Genomic DNA, 21,107 nt, shown 5'->3' with positions numbered 1-21,107 from the left:
AAGTGTTTTGGAGAATTCACTGGTGGAGCCATCTGAGCCTTGAGATTTCTTTGTGGGAGGGCTTAATTACTGATTAGATTTATTATACACATGTATGTACATACAGTTCTATCAGATTTTCTATTCATTCTTGCATCAGTTTTGATAATTAGTCTTTTTCTTAAAAAATTATTCTTAAAAATGTACTTGTAGCATAGACCCTAACTGGGGCTACCTTGGCACAAATCTAAAAAAGTCATGATGTAATATCTTGTCACCTGAACTGAAGGATCAACTTTCCCAAGAATTCTTGTTTCATGCTTTGTTTACTTCCAAAGCATCAGGAAATGTATGTATCTTGACAAACAAAAAATAATTTCTTCACTTCCCCTTCTTTTCTTTCTCTCCAATGGGCTTGCAAATATATACCCTCCCATGGTGTACTGTCTCTTTTCAATTATACAGTCTTGGTGTGCTTGGTTTATTGTTCAGTTATCTTTTCCCCATACATGTACATAAGGGGTATATATGGGTGATGCTTAGTTGATTCTGTCAATGTACTTGTACCAAGTACAATGTAACCAAAGTACAAGCATTTCTTTCTTGTTTCCTCTGGGTAGTGCCAATAATTTCCCAGAATTCAAGGAGGGTCTTAAACATACTTTGTTGTTGTTTTGCACCCTCTCTCCCTCTTTTAGTTTCAATTTTTGAATATTGTAATACAAGCAATCTATTCAGCTCTTCCTTTTGGGTTTTGTTACTGCAAAAAACACTGGCTGATATACTGAGAACGAATATATTTAACTGTATTTGGAGTTTTTGATAAAATAGGAGAAAGAAAGTCTATTTGGGGCTGGATGTTTATAAGAAGAAATGCTTCATAAAAAGTCTGTCCTATTTGGAACCCACTGTCTTACATAGACATTTTTCATTTTACAAAGTAATTCAGTAGAAGATTTTAAAAGACAGCAGCTTCCTGAGTTTATTACAGATGGCTATTTGATATAGATAATGAAAAAAAGGAAATCTGGTAAATAAAGATTACTGATCATTGAAATTCATTTGGAAATGAATTAACAGTAATCTGAAATTACAGTGTAACTCAATAGATGAAATATGGTTCAATTTGAAAATCTGAATTTATATTACAAACATGCATATTTTCTAAAGGGAGGCAAGTTCTGATCCACATAGTCCTAACTCCCCATCAGTGTCCCTTTGGCAAATAAACATATGAAGGGATTTAACCAAACAAGATCATGAAATAGGTGACCAGATCTGAAAAATATTCAGAGACCAAAGCAGAGAGATTTATCTACACATAAAATATGGAACTTTGAAGAGACAGCATTATCAGAATAGAAAAATTGCTTTCATGAGGTTCAACAAATCATTAATGACAGGATTGAGAAAATAGTTTGCAAATTATCAAGGAGAATAAAATATTTAAGTCACTGCATCGTGAAGACCCACATACTCTGGTCTTCACAAACAAAAGCAATACATACATATGACAACATTTATCCAAAAATATTTTAATATAAGTATTCTAATTCTTTACTGCTAACATTCTAATTCTTTTCTAAAGAGCATGTTTAAGACTAAACTTGTATAATAAATTAATTAGAATGAAGAAACAGCATTTTTATTGTCTGTTTACTCAGATAATAGCTGCTTTATGGTAATTAAATAGTTAAATAGTCTGCATATGAAAAACAAATGCATTTATGTTCTCTATATAATGGCTCTACATTTAAAAAAGAGAGAAAATGTACAGTTAGACTTCAGGTTAATTGCTTTGATAAAATCACATGAAATTTTCAGTTTCAAACTTGGTCTTTGTTTTTAGGTGGTACAAGTTAGCTAGATAATGGATTTCCAACCTCATTAGTCAATGCTCTAATATCCTTAGGAATGAGCTCATTACCTCAGAGATGAGTAAGGTTTAGTAAAATTCTTAGTTTGACTGTTTTCAAGAGTAACTCATAAGATTCAAAACTAACTGAAATGATTTCACTTTTATTTTTTCCTCCCTCTCCCACTCTGGGATGTGCTTGATTTAGCAGGTGCAGATACCGGCCTTTGGAAGTGCTTTTTTCCATATGGTCATTAGGCTTGTCCTAAATACAGCAAACTTGTATAACACACACTACAAGAAAGTGCAAAAAACCAGATGGCTTTGTGGTACCCTGTCCTCCTGACTCTCACAGTGCTGACCCATCCCTTCATGGTAAAATTTTAAAGGGCCTTCTGAATTGTTCAAGGAAGGTTACCTTATGTGCAATATAATTTTAGTATTAAAGTGTATTTTATGGTACTACCTCCTTGAAAATTGGCATTCATAGTAGGTTTCTATTAATTAGCCTTTTTGATTAGCAAGAATATCCACTATATATTGGATAACTATATGTTTCCATGTAATTTTACTACATGGAATTTTTTTAAACCACAATTTATTTGAAAATATCTAATACTTGCTTTTTTATTATTCAGATGAAATATAATTTATTCTTTAATCCTCACATTTTGAAACCTCTGTTTATATGCAGAAACACTGTGTGAAAGGAGGGAAGCAGCTATAAATCAGAAGGAAGACAGGAAAGAGAAAATATTTACTAGAATTTGCCTTTGCTTGCAGCTCTCTGGCTTGACTGAGGAGGTTCTCACTCTCATCTTTATGGTAAATGATCTGCGTATCAATCCCACTCACAGCCTACGAGGAAATTGGATGGAGAGAGTAAGAATGACAGCAGAAGAAATCAACTTTTCATCATTCTAGGATTTAAATGATACAGTTTATCTGCTAAACACCAAGCAAAATACATACAGCTTCATTTTCATAGCTCACAATCAAGGTCAAATGTGAACATGAGAAAATAATATCCTTGACATTTTCAAGATAAATGGTTTTTGAGGAAAATTCAGTGAACTTGGAATAGTGCTTGGCCAAGGGCCCACCAAAGTGCTTGTCATGAAAAAGCTGTTGAATAAACAATTTTTGAGTTGAGGAAATCTGAATGTATGCATAAAGTATCTTTTCTATCAGCAGGAACTAGTCTTAAATATTTTTTATTCAGGGACTTTGGTTTAAAAAAGCTGTCAAAGAAATTGGCATTTGCTGATTGGAGTATGACACATCTTGAAGAACCTGCATTACTGAAAACATTCATAACATAAATAAAATGGTCTTTTCTTAGTTCTCCTGCCCTTTCTGCCATTTGTATTACATTGGAAGCTCAACAGATGACATTAGGAAACAGAAAAGTCATAAGCCAGGAAAAGGCAACATATAAATGAATGTTAAAGTAAGGGAATACTCACATCATAAATTCGATCAGTGATGTTCAAAGCCTGTTCTGCCATTTCGTTGGCTTCACTAACATAATTGGCAATATTTTCATAGACATTTGAAGCGTCCAAAGCCTTCTGTACCAGCCCATTCACATCTGAACTGTGCAAATTCCTGTTAATAAACAAACGTGGCATTAGTTCTCCTTCTTACCTCCTTGAGAAATAGGGCCATTTTTAGCTCCTGATTGGAGTACTTCTGGGACCAAAGGTACTTCCTTCCTGTTATTTAAAGTACCTGGCTGGGCAAGGTTTTCCAGAGCTGCCTTTCCTAAGGGCACATTTTCTTTGCATTCCTCTACTTTTGGTTCCCTCAAGGCTTCACCTTGTTTTGGCTCCTTGGCAACTGCCTGCCTGGCAGTAGCCTCAGGGAAAGGAAATGCTGATTTAAAAACAGCGTCTGCACCTCTTTACTCAAGAGTTTGTTTACGTGGTGAAGTCAGGCAGAAGAATGAACCCACAATCATCCCCACCTGCTGCTTACCCGAATCAGCATTGTTATTCATACCTCCCTGGCAAAGAAACTAAGGCCCTTGGAGAGGGTGCATAACCTCAGCTGGTGTTAAATATTAGTTGGTTTCACTCTATTCAATCTTGTTTCCTTCTTTTATATAACATCACATTTTTCTTTAAGAAAGGTTATAACACATATTGAGCATCATGTACAGATACTGGGCTAGCCCCGTTTCATATATTATGTCTCTAAATCTTACCACACCCATGAAGTTGATATTGTTATTCCTTTTTTCCATAAAAGTTGCTGAGGCTCTGAGGAAGGGTGCATAGCTTGCCCAGGGCAAACATGGTTAAGGTCTCACTCCCGAGGCCCAGCTGCCCCCGCTTAAGTGCACAGCCTCATCTCACAACCACCCCTGCCCTGACACCATGTTCTCTGCCTTTGTCCCTTCTGGCCCCTGTAAGGTTCCTCTAACATTTACTGATACCCATGATGCACTGGACACCCTCACGCAGAGGTTGATAACAGTATGTGCCTCAGAGGATTCATATGAGGTCTAACAGGGATAAAATATGTGTAATGCTTGGTTCCATGCCTGCCATCCAGTAAATCTCAGGATTTATTATACCTAAACCATTTCCTAAATGGAAATTTCAAACTGTAAGTGTATCCACACAATAATTCATATTATTGACAAACACTTCTTCCCCTATAATACAAACTCCAGTCCCCTCTTCTGCAGCTCATCCTAAATCCTTTGTCTTAATTTTATTCAGTCTTAAATCCACCAGTTCCATACTGTTTTCCCAATTCCAGAAATTTATGACTAGTATCACTTTATTCATCAGTAATTCTCAGAAGATTCTCTGTGATGCAGTACATGACACTGCAGATCCTACACTGGCTCCTCTCTTCACACCACCCTGACCTACTGAGCTCAGCCAATTGTTTCTCAGCCTCCTCCAACCAGTTTCAGTCCCTGTACACCAGCTTAGGCTCAGAGGAACTTCCTCTTTATTTCCTTGGCAACTTTCTTCTTTTTTGTCGGAGTTCACCATCATTCTGGCTCCTCTGCAGTAGGGCTGACAACCATTCAGGGGCCCACAAAGATGCTTTCTTGTTAACTTTTTTAAAATCAGAAGAAAAAAATGAGGATAACAATAATGATTACATTAGCCTTTATACCTATGTAGTAATGACATATAATTTAAAAAAATTTTTTATGGCCCATGAAGGTCATAACACAGCCCTGCTCTGCAGAGGAAATTCTGATCCAAATGCCTGCTACTTAAATCCCCCCACAACCCCCTGTTCTCAGAAATGGCACAGAGAGTAAAACCTGAGGAAGCTTTAAAAGAAAGGGATAAAAGGTATAAAATGTTACCAGTATTTATTAATATTTAAAAATTTTGCTGGCTAGAGTGGTGAGCAGATATATCAAAGAGCTTGAAACAAAAAGCCTTTATTACTTTGTTTTCATTACTAGGCACAAAACAGGTACTACATCAATATAGAAAATAAAGATGTGCTTTTGAAATGGAAGCTTCTTGATGAATTATGTTTATCTCTGTTTGAGGCAAAACATGCAAACCACTGGGTACACCAGATAGATGCTGAAGAATATTCACATTTTGAAGGGAAGACGTCTATAAATTTGGATGTTTTCCTGAATATATGTAGTCAGAAATATGCTAAACGTAAAAAAGGGACTTCAGGGTGATTGATATTTCTGCTTATGTTTCATGTAAAGCATGAGGTAACTTCCTTAGAAGTTCTAGCTGGAACACTGTTTGCTGCAGGGTTGAGAAGGTCTGTGTTGGGATCCCATTCAATGGGATGTAGTTACTAAATGACAAAAGAAAAATGAAGAGGGCCACAGAATTAATCTCAAAAATAATAATCTACCAATACAGCTGTTACCAAAACTAGTATTTTCTCCAAGTTCCATTTTATTGGCTTGATCAGAAGCACATTCCCTGGGAGCATGACACTGAGCTGGATACAACACCATCTCACACACCAAGGTTTTACCCATGATCTCTCCATCCCCACTCCCACCCCTGCCCTTGGCAATCAGGAAAGAAAGGTGATTTAAGTTTTGAACAGAAGTGAATACTGGGTCTTATTTTATTCATGACCTTCACAATCCTTGTTTCTAATTGCCAGACTTGCAATCTTTCTCTATAATGATCTCATTATTTACCTATTTTTTCAGGGTCATGAATTCAATGCCAGTTTTTTAGTACATTTCAATTAACATTAAATGAGTGCTTAGGACTCTCTTCTAGATACTGCGAGGAAAATTATCAATTGATTTTTCTCTTAACAGGTGCTGAAATCAAATAGTTCCTGCTGGGCACTGGGGAATGGCTGGAGTATCTGCCACAAGTTCCACGTATTGCCAACTTCCAACCAGCTTTACTTAAGACACTTGGGTGTGGAAAGCTAATGCTGTCTCTGAAATAAATAGGTGATGATGGCAGAATTAGACCTTGCAGAAGGATCTGATTTACTTGATACTATTTTGGGCAGCAGTTATATCCCTATAACTAAAATGTGTTAGGTTATCTTATCAATAATGTGGAACAGAACTACCCCTCCCACAACACAGATCTCTAATCTGACAGATTTTTTAAAATCGAAAAACTGTCTCCCCAAAGCAACTGCAATAAACAATAATTGGCTCTCAGACTAGCCAACCAACAAACAGAAAAACAAATAAGCAAACCCAACTCTAAAACCAAACTGCTAACACTGTATCCCAGCAACCCTGTCATGTGAAATTGAATAAAAATAAGTTACTCAGCCTATAAAGATGTTTGCATTTCTAAAACCAGGATATTACCTGCTCAGTTCATCAGCCTCTTGTTGAAGGTTCTGTGCATGGTCAACAGCCTCCTGAACTAAATCATGACTGAGGTTGCTTAGGTTGGATAGTTTTCTTTGTAGTTCATTTTTGGCTCCATCTATTTCAGCATAAATCCCTGATGCATTCTAAAAATATTTTAAAAAGAATTGAATTTAGAGGAACTTAAAATATTTTTCCCAGGGAGCACCAAAGATAATCTCTATTCCTCCTTACTATGAAGTTCAGTAAGTTTCAGGACAGATCTACAAAAGTCTAAAAGGTTATACATAGATATTTATCTACTTGCATCTTCAACTCCTTCTCTACTGATTGCTTCCCTACAATTCAGACATGCTCTGCCATCTCTCATCCGAAAAGAAAACTAAACAGAAACCCTCCATTGTCCACACTTCTCCCTAATGTTATTACCCTACTTTTTTATCCCTTTCATAGCAAAATAGACACACACACCCCCAAAAAAGTGTTTATGCATGCTATCTCTATCTCATCACCTTTAAATTCACGCTTTTGACCTATTCCAGTCTGGATTTTACCTCAATACTCCACCAACACAGAAATTCACTTAATGATTTCTGAGTTACTAAACCTAATGGGTATCACTCATTTCTCATCTTATCTGACCTCTCAGCTGTATTTCTTTTGCTGACTACTCTCCCTGACACTCACCTTGTAACATGACCTCTCCTAATTTTCAATTCAACAGTAGACCTATGATCTTAGCTAAAGACCACACACAGGATGCTGCTGCAAACCTATGACTTTCAGCCTTGGCTGGGCCCTCAACGCTGAAAAGAATTCGCTCTCCCGGTCACTCACATAGTGACTCTAAACACTGTCACCATTCCAAAGCCAATAATAATTCCTTCCCCCACCCCTTTCCGATTCTCATCAGGTCACTTTCTTTTCTTTTTTATTTAGAAGACATAAGCTAACTGTTAGTGGGAACACTTTTTTCCAGCTCCCAATGTGATGTTCCTTCCCTATGAAGGCAGCTCAATTAGTGGAACTACAGGCCTTTCCACCTTTTCCTTATTCTGCCCTGAGAGGAGGAGTGGTTTATTTGCTTGGTCAATTTAGGGGATAACTATATAGAGCCTGCTCAACTCCACCCTTCTGCTCTTGGGAGCAAGCAGCTAGCAGAAAGCTGAGTTTCCCTGTGCTCCTGCACACAGCAAAAGCTGTCCTGGGGAGAAGCCCCTCCCCGCCCCAGGAACCCTGCGGTGTTGCTGGCCTCCTTGGGCAGACCTGCCTAATTCTGGGATTGAGTATCAGCAATCCCACTTGGCTAAGAGATCTCTTAAGAAGCCACACCCTCAGTTTAGCTGAAATAAAGGTGATATTCTTGGTCGTAATATTTACTGTTTATTTTTCAACTTGTTTAGAACTTGGGTGCTGAAAGGGGTACCATTTTTTGATAACCCCTAAGAGCCTCCAACACCGACAACCAGGAGTTTCCCCAACTCTTTGCTACCACCCCCAGCTCCCTCCCCAGCCAACCCTATACACTTACTTATAGCTACATCTTCCTCATATTTTAAGATGAAAAGTGTTCCTTTTCTGTACAAGCCATGCTCCCCTATTTTCTCAGTGCCCCTGTTTTCTTGCTCCCTAGCTATTGGCTCTTTTCAGATATAAATATGCTTAAGTTCCTACTAAAAAACAAACAAACAATTACTTGACTCTAGCTTCCCCTGCAGCTTCTTCTCTTGTGTTGATGAAGTGCTCACTACAGAAATGGTTCTTGCCCCAAGGTTCCCAATGTCAGACCCCATACTGCCAGGTCCATTAGACACTTTCCTGTATTTACCAGATCTGTCTCTGGTTTGTGACAGTGTTGGTCACAGTCTCTGCCTTAAAACCCTCTTCTCCCCCAGTTTCTGTGATGCTGCTCTCTCCTGGTCTCCTATTTCTCTGGCCAGGCAGAAGACTTTCAAAGCCGGTGTTCCTAGGGGCTAGACTCAGCCCTTTCCTGTCTGAGCGATCTCACGCCCTTCTCTAAACCCAGCCTTTTAGTCTTCTGATCCATTCTCCACCACCTTGCAGGAATGGTGAACTTTCTATTAAGCAAATCTGATCATATTACTTCCCTTCTCAAAATCAGCCACTTGCTTTGCATGAACAAATCCAATTCCTAAGCGAGGCTTCAGCAACTGACTCCTCCTCTTACTAATTTCATCATTTCTTACCACTTCCCACCCAACCGCATCCCATGGTCCAAACTTGACTGATTGTTGTTTTCATGCGCCGTAATTTTTTCTGGCACCTGTGCCTTTTCACATATTTTCTCTGTCTGGAGTAACTTCTCTTTGTTTTCTGTCTGATCCACCTGGAAAAGTTATACTCATCCTTCCAAATTCAGCTCAGATACCACTTCCTTTATGAAGCCATCTCTAACCTCTCTAGGGTGAGCTGTGTTGCCACATATTTCAATTATCCACGTGCCACACGACTGTTATGATTTCACGTTATTATTCCACCCACCAGATTATATAATCTTAGAAGGCAGGGACTATGTTTAATTTATTTTTATACTCCCAGAATGTAGCATAGTTCTTAGTACATAGGGTTTATGTTATGACTACAGTATTAAGGGTGTAGTCCATTTGGTTGGTCATCTGGGGAACAATACTGTGAAAAAAAAGTTTTTAGTTGTATAAGCAGAAAAAATACCGTGGATATTCTACCTTCACTCATTAATTTGCTCAACAAATATTCACTGTGTACCCACTATGTGCCAGGTACTCTTTCAGGATATAGAACACATAGCTATGAGCACAGTCTCTACTCTCAAGGAATTTACAATCTAGTGGGAATATACAGTAATAAATAAAACAAGTGATTAAATAAATGAACAAGCTAATTTCAGGGAATAAAAAATATTTTGAATAAAAGATAACAGGTACGGGGCTTCCCTGGTGGCACACTGGTTGAGAGTCCGCCTGCCAATGCAGGGGACACGGGTTCGTGCCCCGGTCCGGGAGGATCCCACATGCCGCAGAGCGGCTGGGCCTGTGAGCCATGGCCGCTGAGCCTGCGCATCCGGAGCCTGTGCTCCGCAACGGGAGAGGCCACAACAGTGACAGGCCCGCGTACCGCAAAAAAAAAAAAGATAACAGGTACGATGGGTTAGAGAGTGACTGAGGGCAAGAGAGCTACTTGGACTGAATGTTCACAAGGACACTAGCCATTTGAAGATCTGGGGATATCAGGTGCAAAAGTCCTGAGGCAAGAAAAAGTATGGTGTGTTTGAGAAACAGGGAGGAGTTGGAGTGTATGAACAGGAGTGGGCTGAAGTGTAGTGAGGAGGGAGAGAGTGGGTATGAGGTCAGAGAGGTGGGCCAGAGTAAGGTCACTTAGGGCCTCATGGGCCATGTAGCATGAGTTTGTTTCTTACTTTAAGTATCACTGGAGGTTTTGTGTGGGATAAATAATGTTATCTGATTATGTTTTTAAAGGATTGTTCTGCTGCTGCATAGAGAATGGATCTTGAGGGGCAGGTGTGGAGGCAGATGAATCAGTAGGAGGCTCTTTCAGAAGTCCATACTGGAGATGAGGAGACTTGGACTCATACTCAAGAGTAGCAGCAGAGAAGAGGGTAGTGGTCAGAAATCAGGATTCGGTTTGGATGTAGGGCCAACAGGTCTGGTTGAAATGGGAGTGAGGGGAAAGGAGAAATCAAGAAGGACTCCAGAATTTTGATTTGAGCAATTGGATTGTTCCAGTTACTGAGCTAGGTAAAACTAGGGAAGAGGGTGTTATTCAGAATATGTTAAGTTTGATATGCCTATTACACACCTAAGTGGTAGATGAAATTGTGATTAAGCTACATACCACACCGAGTTCTTACTTGAAAATGTCAAGTATGCATTTGGATATAGAAGCTTGGAACTCAGTGGAGGTCTCAGAGCTAGAGGTACACATTGTGGAATCATGCATCTAATTGTTCTTTAAAGTCATGGGATTCATTGCGATCAACTAGGGAGAGAGTATAAGTAGAAAAAAGGGCCCAGGACTGAGCACTGAGCCATTCATTATCCAGAGCAGGGACCAACATGGCCCAGGGCCAAGTGTGGTCTGAGACCTATTTTTATATAGCTCCCCACTAGGAATATTTTTTACATTTTTAAAGAGTTCTAAAAAACATCAAGCCAAACCAAACAAAGAAGAATAGGGAGAACAGTTTTATGTGGCCTGCAGAGCCTAAAATATTTACCACGTAGTGGACATGCAGAGGCGAAGCTATCAAAGTTGGCTGAGAAGAAATGGCCATGGAGGAAGGAGAAGAATCAGAGTGGGGTATTGGAGAACCCAGGACAGGAGCTCCAAGTGTTTAAAAATAGAGGGAAGGGTAATTAGTGGCAGGGCTAATAAAGCTGAGGAGAGAGAAACAACCACGGTTTTGGCTATGTTGAGGTCGCTAATGACTTGGACAAAAATAGTCTCAGTGAAGGGACATGGAATCCCACTTGGAGTGGGTTGAGTACAGTAGTCAGCGGGTGGCTGGAAGGTGGAAACAGCAACTGTAAATGACTCTTGAGATGTTTTGCTGTGAAGCAGAGTAATGGGGCAGAGATTAGAGGGGATGTGAGCAGGGTTTTTCTTCTTTTTAATTTTTAAACGGTAGGAGACACTAGAGTATGTTTCTATGTTGGCAGTAATGATTCAGTAAAGAGTAAGAATTGGGCAAAACAGAAGAGAGAGGGCACAGTTTGGGAGTGAAACCCAGCAACCATGTTTTTGAGCAGAGGAAGGATGGGATTCAGAGCATAGGTGGAGGGATTAAACTTTGACAGGAGAAGGGACGTTTCACTAATTATAATAGGTAGGAAGGTAGAAGTGTAGATACACATGCAGGTAGACTGGTAGCTTTGGGGAGGGAAGATGAGGGGAATTATCCTCTCTTTGTTCCTAATTTTCAGCAAAGCATGAAGCAAATTCACCAGCCAGACTGATAGAAGGGGAGGTGGGTTTCCCACCAGTCATATTGGCTTCTCTGGTGTGGCCACGATGCTGAGGGTACTTGGGTTTACAGGGTTAAGGGATTAGAATTCTCAGGTGAGTACAACAGGGGAAGAGGTAAGTATGGAAGTAAAGGGTGTTTGCAAAGAATGATTATACTGATAATTTTAGCTTAAGGAAGGAATGGCAAATGAGATGGAGGAGGTTTTGCCGTGGCTAGAGAATTGGTGGAGTGTGCCTTCTAGAGTGAGATAAGAGGTGGTGCTCAGGGAGGGAGGTGCTTGATACTGGGATTTGGGAGAGTCATTCTTAGTGATGACAAGATCTGGGTCTGGTCATACTAGGGATTACAGAGGTGGATGGGAGGAAAAGCTTGTTGGACAGGAGAAGTTCAAGGAACCGGAGGTCTGAGAGCTGGTGGACTCATCCACCTGGATTTTGATGTCAGCAAGGATAGTGGTGGGAGTAGGGATGGAGAGGAAGACAGGGATGGAAAGGAAGCTAAAATAGTCAAAGAATGAGATGGTGATCAGATGACTTTAAAATAATATCCTTTTGGGCTTCCCTGGTGGCGCAGTGGTTGAGGTCCGCCTGCAGGGGACACGGGTTCGTGCCCTGGTCCAGGAAGATCCCACATGCCGCGGAGCGGCTGGGCCTATGAGCCATGGCTGCTGAGCCTGTGCGTCCGGAGCCTGTGCTCTGCAACAGGAGAGGCCACAACAGTGAGAGGCCCGCGTACCGCAAAAAAAAAAAAAAAAAAAAAAAAAAAATCCTTTTAAAGGTAATAAAAATGAGCTGGGAGTACTTTTGTGGGAGAGGAACCAAGATGGTGGAGTAGAAGGATGTGCTATCACTCCCTCTTGTGAGAACACCAGAATCACAATTAGTTGCTGGACAATCATTGACAGGAAGACACTGGAACTCACCAAAAAAGATACCCCACATCCAAAGACAAAGGAGAAGCCACAATGGGACGGTAGGAGGGGCGCAGTCATAGTAAAACAAATACTGTAACTGCTGGGTGGGTGGCTCACAGACTGGAGAACACTTACACCACAGAAGTCCACCCACTGGAGTGAAGGTTCTGAGCCCCACGTCAGGCTTCCCAACCTGGGGGTCTGGCAATGGGAGGAGGAATTCCTCGAGAATCAGATTTTGAGGCCTAGTGGGATTTGATTGCAGGACTTCGACAGGACTGGGGGAAACAGACACTCCACTCTTGGAGGGCACACACAAAGTAGTGTGCGCATTGGGACCCAGGGTAAGGGGCAGTGACCCTGGGGGGAGACTGAACCAGACCTACCAGCTAGTGTTGGAGGGTCTCCTGCAGAGGCGGGGGGAGTGGTGGCTGTGGCTCACCATGGGGACAAGGACACTGGCAGCAGAGGTTCTGGGAAGTACTCCTTGGCATGAGCCCTCCCAGAGTCTGTCATTAGCCCCACCAAAGAGCCCAGGTAGGCTCCAGGGTTGGGTTGCCTCAGGCCAAACAACCAACAGGGAGGGAACCCAGCCCCACCCATCAACAGTCAAGGGGATTAAAGTTTTACTGAGCTCTTCCCACCAGAGCAACAGTCAGCTCTACACACCACCAGTCCCTCCCATCAGGAAACTTACACAAGCCTCTGAGATAGCCTCATCCACCAGAGGGCAGACAGCAGAAGCAAGAACTACAATCCTGCAGCCTGTGGAACAAAAACCACATTCACAGAAAGATAAACAAGATGAAAAGGCAGAGGGCTATGTACCAGATGAAGGAACAAGATAAAACCCCAGAAAAACAACTAAATGAAGTAGAGATAGGCAACTTTCTAGAAAAGGAATTCAGAATAACGATACTGAAGATGATCCAGGACCTCGGAAAAAGAATGGAGGCAAAGATTGAGAAGATGCAAGAAATGTTTAACAAAGACCTAGAAGAATTAAAGAACAAACAAACAGAGATGAACAATACAATAACTGAAATGAAAAATACACTAGAAGGAATCACTAGCAGAATAACTGAGGCAGAAGAACGGATAAGTGACCTGGAAGATAGAATGGTGGAATTCACTGCTGAGGAACAGAATAAAGAAAAAAGCATGAAAAGAAATGAAGACAGCCTAAGAGACCTCTGGGACAACATTAAATGCAACAACATTCGCATTATAGGGGTACCAGAAGGAGAAGAGAGAGAAAGGACCCGAGAAAATATTTGAAGAGATTATAGCCGAAAACTTCCCTAACATGGGAAAGGAAATAGCTACCCAAGTCCAGAAAGCGCAGAGAGTCCCATACAGGATAAATCCAAGAAGAAACATGCTGAGACACATAGTAATCAAACTGGCAAAAATTAAACACAAAGAAAAAGTATTGAAAGCAGCAAGGGAAAAACGACAAATAACATACAAGGGAACTCCCATAAGGTTAACAGCTGATTTCTCAGCAGAAACTCTACAAGCCAGAAGGGAGTGGCAAGATATACTTAAAGTGATGACAGGGAAGGACCTACAACCAAGATTACTCTACCCAGCAAGAATCTCATTCAGATTTGATGGAGAAATCAAATGCTTTACAGACAAGCAAAAGCTAAGGGAATTCAGCACCACCAAACCAGCTCTACAACAAATGCTAAAAGAACTTCTCTAAGGGGGAAACACAAGAGAAGACAAGGACCTACAAAAACAAACCCAAAGGGCTTCCCTGGTGGCGCAGTAGTTGAGAATCTGCCTGCTAATGCAGGGGGGACGGGTTCAAGCCCTGGTCTGGGAGGATCCCATGTGCTGTGGAGCAACTGGGCCCGTGAGCCACAAGTACTGAGCCTGCACATCTGGAGCCTGTGCTCCCCAACGGGAGAGGCCGTGATGGTGAGAGGCCCATGCACCGTGATGAGGAGTGGCCCCCGCTTGCCACAACTGGAGAGAGCCCTCGCACAGAAACGAAGACCCAACACAGCAAAAATAAATAAATTAATTAATTAAAAAAAAAACAAACCCAAAACAATTAAGAAAATGGTCATAGGAACATACATATCGATAATTACCTTATATGTGAATGGATTAAATGCTCCAACCAAAAGAAACAGGCTTGCTGAATGGATACAAAAACAAGACCCATAAATATGCTGGCTACAAGAGACCCACTTCAGACCTAGGGACACATATAGACTGAAAGTGAGGGGATGGAAAAACATATTCCATGCAAATGGAAATCAAAAGAAAGCTGCAGTAGCAATACTCATATCAGATAAAACAGACTTTAAAATAAAGAATCTTACAAGACACAAGGAAGGACACTACATAATGATCAAGAGATCAATCCAAGAAGAAGATATAACAATTATACATTTTTATGCACCCGGAGCACCTCAATGCATAAGGCCACTGCTAACAGCTATAAAAGAGGAGATCGACAGGAACACAATAATAGTGGGGGACTTTAACACCTCACTTATACCAATGGATAGATCATCCAAAATGAAAATAAATAAGGAAACAGAAGCTTTAAATGACACAATAGACCAGATAGATTTAATTGATATTTATAGGACATTCCATCCAAAAAGAGCAGATTACACTTTCTTCTCAAGTGCGCACGGAACATTCTCCAGGATAGATCACATCTTAGGTCACAAATCAAGCCTCAGTAAATTCAAGAAAACTGAAATCGTATCAAGCATCTTTTCTGACCACAACACCACGAGATTAGAAATGAATTACAGGGGAAAAAATGTTAAAAACACAAACACATGGAGGCTAAACACTACGTTACTAAATAACCAAGAGATCACTGAAGAAATCAAAGAGGAAATCAAAAAATACCTGGAGACAAATGACAATGAAAACACAACAATCCAAAACCTATGGGATGCAGCAAAAACAATTCTAAGAGGGAAGTTTATAGTTGTAAAGCCTACCTCAAGAAACAAGAAAAATCTCAAATAAACAGTCCAACCTTATACCTAAAGGAACTGGAGAAAGAAGAACAAACAAAACCCAAACTTAGCAGAAGGAATGAAATCATAAAGATCAGAGCAGAAATAAATGAAATAGAAACAAAGAAAACAATAGCAAAGATCAATAAAACTAAAAGCTGGTTCTTTGAGAAGATAAACAAAATTGATAAACCATTAGCCAGACTCATCAAGAAAAAGAGGGAGAGGACTCAAATCAATAAAATTAGAAATGAAAAAGGAGAAGTTATAACAGACACCACAGAAATACAAACATCCTAAGATACTACTACAAGCAACACTATGCCAATAAAATGGACAACCTGGAAGAAATGGACAAATTCTTAGAAACGTATAACCTTCCAAGACTGAACCAGGAAGAAACAGAAAATATGAACAGACCAATCACAAGTAATGAAATTGAAACTTTCATTAAAAATCTTCCAACAGAGGCTTCCCTCGTGGCGCAGTGGTTGGGAGTCTGCCTGCCAATGCAGGGGACACGGGTTCGCGCCCTGGTCTGGGAAAGACCCCACATGCTGCGGAGTGACTGGGCCCGTGAGCCACAACTACTGAGCCTGCGCGTCTGGAGCCTGTGCTCCGCAACAAGAGAGGCCGCGCTAGTGAGAGGCCCGCGCACCGCGATGAAGAGTGGCCCCCGCTTGCCACAACTAGAGAAAGCCCTCACACAGAAACGAAGACCCAACACAGCCATAAATAAATAAATAAATAAAATTCTTAAAAAAAAAAAAAAATCTTCCAACAAACAAAAGTCCAGGACCAGATGGCTTCACAGGCAAACTGTATCAAACATTTAGAGAAGAACTAACACCTATCCTTCTCAAACTCTTCTAAAAATTTGCAGAGGAAGGAACACTCCCAAACTCATTCTATGAGGCCACCATCATGCTGATACCAAAACCAGACAAAGATGCTACAAAAAAAGAAAATTACAGACCAATATCACTGATGAATATAGATGCAAAATTCCTCAACAAAATACCAGCAAACAGAATCCAACAACACATGAAAAGGATCATACACCATGATCAAGTGGGATTTATCCCAGGGATACAAGGATTCTTCAATATACGCAAATCAATCAATGTGATACACCATATTAACAAATTGAAAAATAAAAACCATATGATCATCTCAATAGATGCAGAAAAAACTTTTGACAAAATTCAACACCATTTATGAGAAAAACTCTCCAGAAAGTGGGCACAGAGGGAACCTACCTCAACATAATAAAGGCCATATATGACAAACCCACAGCAAACATCATTTGCAATGGTGAAAAACTGAACACATTTCCTCTAAGATCAGGAACAAGACAAGGATGTCCACTCTCACCACTATTATTCAACATAGTTTTGGAAGTCCTAGCCACGGCAATCAGAGAAGAAAAAGATATAAAAGGAATACAGATTGGAAAAGAAGACATAAAACTGTCACTGTTTACAGATGACATGATAGTATACATACAGAATCCTAAAAATGCCACCAGAAAACTACTAGAGCTAATCAATGAATTTGGTAGAGTTGCAGGATACAAAATTAATGCACAGAAATCTCTTGCATTCCTATACACTAATGATGAAAACTCTGAAAGAGAAATTAAGGAAACAGTCCCATTTACGATTGCAACAAAAAGTATAAAATACCTAGGAATAAACCTACCTAGGGAGACAAAAGACCTCTATGCAGAAAACTGTAAGACACTGATGAAAGAAATTAAAGATGATACCAACAGATGGAGAGATATACCATGTTCTTGGATTGGAAGAATCAATATTGTGAAAATGGTTACACTACAGATTCAATCTACAGATTCAATGCAATCCCTGGCAAATTACCAATCTACAGAGCAATCTACAGATTGATGCAAAGCAATCTACAGATTCAATGCAATCTACAGATTCAATGCAATCCCTGGCAAATTACCAATGGCATTTCTTACAGAACTAGAACAAAAAATCTTAAAATTTGTATGGAGACATAAAAGACCCCGAATAGCCAAAGCAGTCTTGAGGGGAAAAAAACAGTGCTGGAGGAATCAGACTCCCTGACTTCAGACTATACTACAAAGCTACAGTAATCAAGACAATATGGTACTGGCACAAAAACAGAAACATAGATCAATGGAACAAGATAGAAAGCCCAGAGATAAGCCCACTGCACCCATGGTCAACTAATCTATGACAAAGGAGGCAAGGATACACAATGCAGAAAAGACAGTCTCTTCAATAAGTGGTGCTGGGAAAACTGGACAACTACATGTAAAAGAATGAAATTAGAACACTCCCGAACACCATACACAAAAATAAACTCAAAATGGATTCGAGACCAAAATTTAAGACCAGACACTGTAAAACTCTTAGAGGAAAACATAGGAACAACACTCTTTGACATAAATCACAGCAAGATCTTTTTTGGTCCACCTCCTACAGTAATGGAAATAAAAACAAAAATAAACAAATGGGACCTAATGAAACTTCAAAGCTTTTGCACAGCAAAGGAAACCATAAACAAGATGAAAAGACAACCCTCAGAATGGGAGAAAATATTTGCAAACGAATCAACGGACAAAGGATTAATCTCCAAAATATATAAACAGCTCATGCAGCTCAATATTAAAGAAACAAATAACCCAATCCAAAAATGGGCAGAAGACCTAAATAGACATTTCTCCAAAGAAGACATACAGATGGCCAAGAAGTGCATGAAAAGCTGCTCAACATCACTAATTATTAGAGAAATGCAAATCAAAACTACAGTGAGGTATCACCGCACACCAATTAGAATGGGCATCGTCAGAAAATCTACAAACAACAAATACTGGAGAGGGTGTGGAGAAAAGGGAACCCTCTTGCACTGTTGGTGGGAATGTAAACTGATACAGCCACTATGGAGAACAGTATGGAGGTTCCTTAAAAAACTGAAAATAGAATTATCATATGACCCAGCAATCCCACTACTGGGCATATACCCAGAGAAAACCATAATTCAAAAAGACACATGCACCCCAATGTTCATTGCAGCACTATTTACAATAGCCAGGTCATGGAAGCAACCTAAGACAGATGAATGGATAAAGGAGATGTGGTACATATATACAGTGGAATATTACTCAGCCATAAAAAGGAACGAAATTGAGTCATTTGTTGAGATGTGGATGGATCTAGAGACTGTCATACAGAGTGAAGTAAGTCAGAAAGAGAAAAAGAAATATCGTATATTAACACATGTATGTGGAACCTAGAAAAATGGTACGGATGAACTGTTTTGCAGGGCAGAAGTTGAGACACAGATGTAGAGAACAAACGTATGGACACCAAGGGGGGAAAGCGGTGGGTGGCTGCGGATGGTGGTGTGCTGAATTGGGCGATTGGGATTGACATGTATACACTGATGTGTGTAAAATTGATGACTAATAAGAACCTGCTGTATTAAAAAAAAATTAAATTTAAAAAAAGAGTACTTTGGTGATTTATTTATCAGAAAATTTCTACTTTAAAAAATGTGACATTTATTGATTTTGAATATCAGCTTTATTAAACACACAACTTACAAGTAAAGAGTGAGTAGGATGTATCTAGATTTACACTTTCTACAGAACTTTCTGTGATTATCTGTGCTGAACGAAATGGCAGACGTTAGCCATATGTGGTGCTGTTGAGCACATGAAATGTGGTTAATGTGACTGAGGAATTAAATTTTAATTTTATTTCATTTTAAGTAATTTAAATTTAAGTAGCCATGTGTGGCTAGTGGCAACTGTACAATGAAAGGAACTGAAAAATTCGGTCAACTGATCTTATTTTTACAATTCCAGCTAACTTGATAGATTGAATTGGAGTTGATTATTCTTCTGTGACACTGAGTTCCTTTTCTAACCTGCTATAAATACTAACCTGAACAAGTCACGTGTGTCCTTACCTTTATTATGTCATCAAGTTCTGAAAGGGTCATCCGAGGCATTGTCAGTGAGTCGGAAGACATCCTCAGAGACTCGTTCACCCCTGCCATCTGTTCCCTCACTCTGTCATGCTGTTTCTGCATGAGGAAGAGCAAGGGAGAGAGGAAGAAAAGGTCACTTTAGATAAAGAAGGCATCAGGGAGAGTGCTGTCAGCTTGCTGCCACTGCACTCCGACAGATCCAGGTTCCTATCCCAGACCCACCAATGAATTGCTGTGCCACTCTGGGTAATTCGACCCGGCCCAGGCCCAGCTTTCTCATTTATAAAATGGAGATAATGAAAGTAAGCACCTCAGGAGCTTCAAAGAACTTAGTTATGATTATTACTTACAGTGCCACCACATCAAAGAGAGTTGACACTCCAGAGAGGGCCCTTGCCTCTTTCTCCATAAATGTGAAATGGGGCTAGGGATATAGCATTGAACAGGCTCTGTATTTGCAGTAATTGAAAACTGAATTAATTCCAAAAAGCATTTATCATGTGCTAACTTTGGGCCAGGCACAAATAGCTCATTTGGACAGGAATAAAGTATATACAAAAGAATCTTAATGTCCTTTTAAAAATTTTAAATGGCCCTATTATCAAAACATAAAATTGTGATCTCGCTTCCTCCTACTCTGAGCTCTTTATGTTAGATGCTCAGATGTTCTGAGGAGGGAAATTACCCAAGTGTGGTTATATTTTTTTCTTCTTTTTTTTCAGTTTTTTTTTTATTGAAGCATAGTTGATTTACAATGTTGTACCAATCTCTGCTGTACAGCAAAGTGACTCAGTTATACACATGTATACATTCTTTTTTTAATATTCTTTTCCATTATGGTTTATCACAGGATATTGAATATAGTTCCCTGTGCTATACATTAGGACCTTGTTGTTTATCCATTCTAAATGTAATAGTTTGCATCTACCAACCCCAAACTCCCAGTCCATCTCTCTCCCTCCCCCACTCCGCCTTGGCAACCACAAGTCTGTTCTCCACGTCTATGTGTCTGTTTCTGTTTTGTAGATAGGTTCATTTGTGTCATATTTTAGATTCCACATGTAAGTGATATAATGTGGTATTTGTCTTTCTGACTTACTTCACTTAGTATGATAATCTCTAGGTCCATCCATGTTGCTGCAAATAGCATTATTTCGTTCTTTTTCATGGCCGAGTAGTATTCCATTGTATATATGTACCACATCTTCTTCATCCATTCATCTGTTGATGGACATTTAGGTTGCTTCTATGTTTTGGCTATTGTGAATACTGCTGCTATGAACATAGAGATGCATGTGTCTTTTTGAATTATAGTTTTGTCTGGGTATATTCCCAGAAGTGGGATTGCTGAATCACACAGTAATTCTATTTTTAGTTTTCTGAGGAAAATCCATACTGTTTTCCATAGTGGCTGTAACAACTTACTTTCCCACCAACAGTGTAGGAGGGTTCCCTTTTCTGCACACCCTCTCCAGCATTTGTTATTTGTAGACTTTTTCTTTTTTAAATTTTTTTAAAATTAAATTAATTTATTTTTGGCTGCATTGGGTCTTTGTTGCTGCACGCAGGCTTTCTCTAGTTGCAGTGAGCAGGGATACTCTTTG

General features: G+C 39.8%; 1 protein-coding gene across 3 annotated transcripts in view; it reads right to left on the bottom strand.

The window, feature by feature from the left end:
• Nucleotides 1–21,107, bottom strand: part of LAMA4 (laminin subunit alpha 4) — a 151,366-nt gene that overhangs the window by 41,245 nt on the left and 89,014 nt on the right. For all 3 annotated transcript variants that reach the window (XM_060167319.1, XM_060167320.1, XM_060167321.1), the window contains exons 13-16: nt 19,483–19,599; nt 6,630–6,778; nt 3,301–3,442; nt 2,596–2,692 (exon numbers count right to left, since the gene is read on the bottom strand). In XM_060167319.1, the coding sequence (XP_060023302.1) occupies nt 2,596–2,692; nt 3,301–3,442; nt 6,630–6,778; nt 19,483–19,599 (505 nt within the window). The remainder of the gene's footprint in view (nt 1–2,595; nt 2,693–3,300; nt 3,443–6,629; nt 6,779–19,482; nt 19,600–21,107) is intronic.

Source organism: Lagenorhynchus albirostris, chromosome 12 (genome assembly GCF_949774975.1).
Source record: "Lagenorhynchus albirostris chromosome 12, mLagAlb1.1, whole genome shotgun sequence".
NCBI classification, from domain to species: domain Eukaryota; kingdom Metazoa; phylum Chordata; class Mammalia; order Artiodactyla; family Delphinidae; genus Lagenorhynchus; species Lagenorhynchus albirostris.
This window is presented reverse-complemented; position numbering and strand designations above follow the sequence as displayed.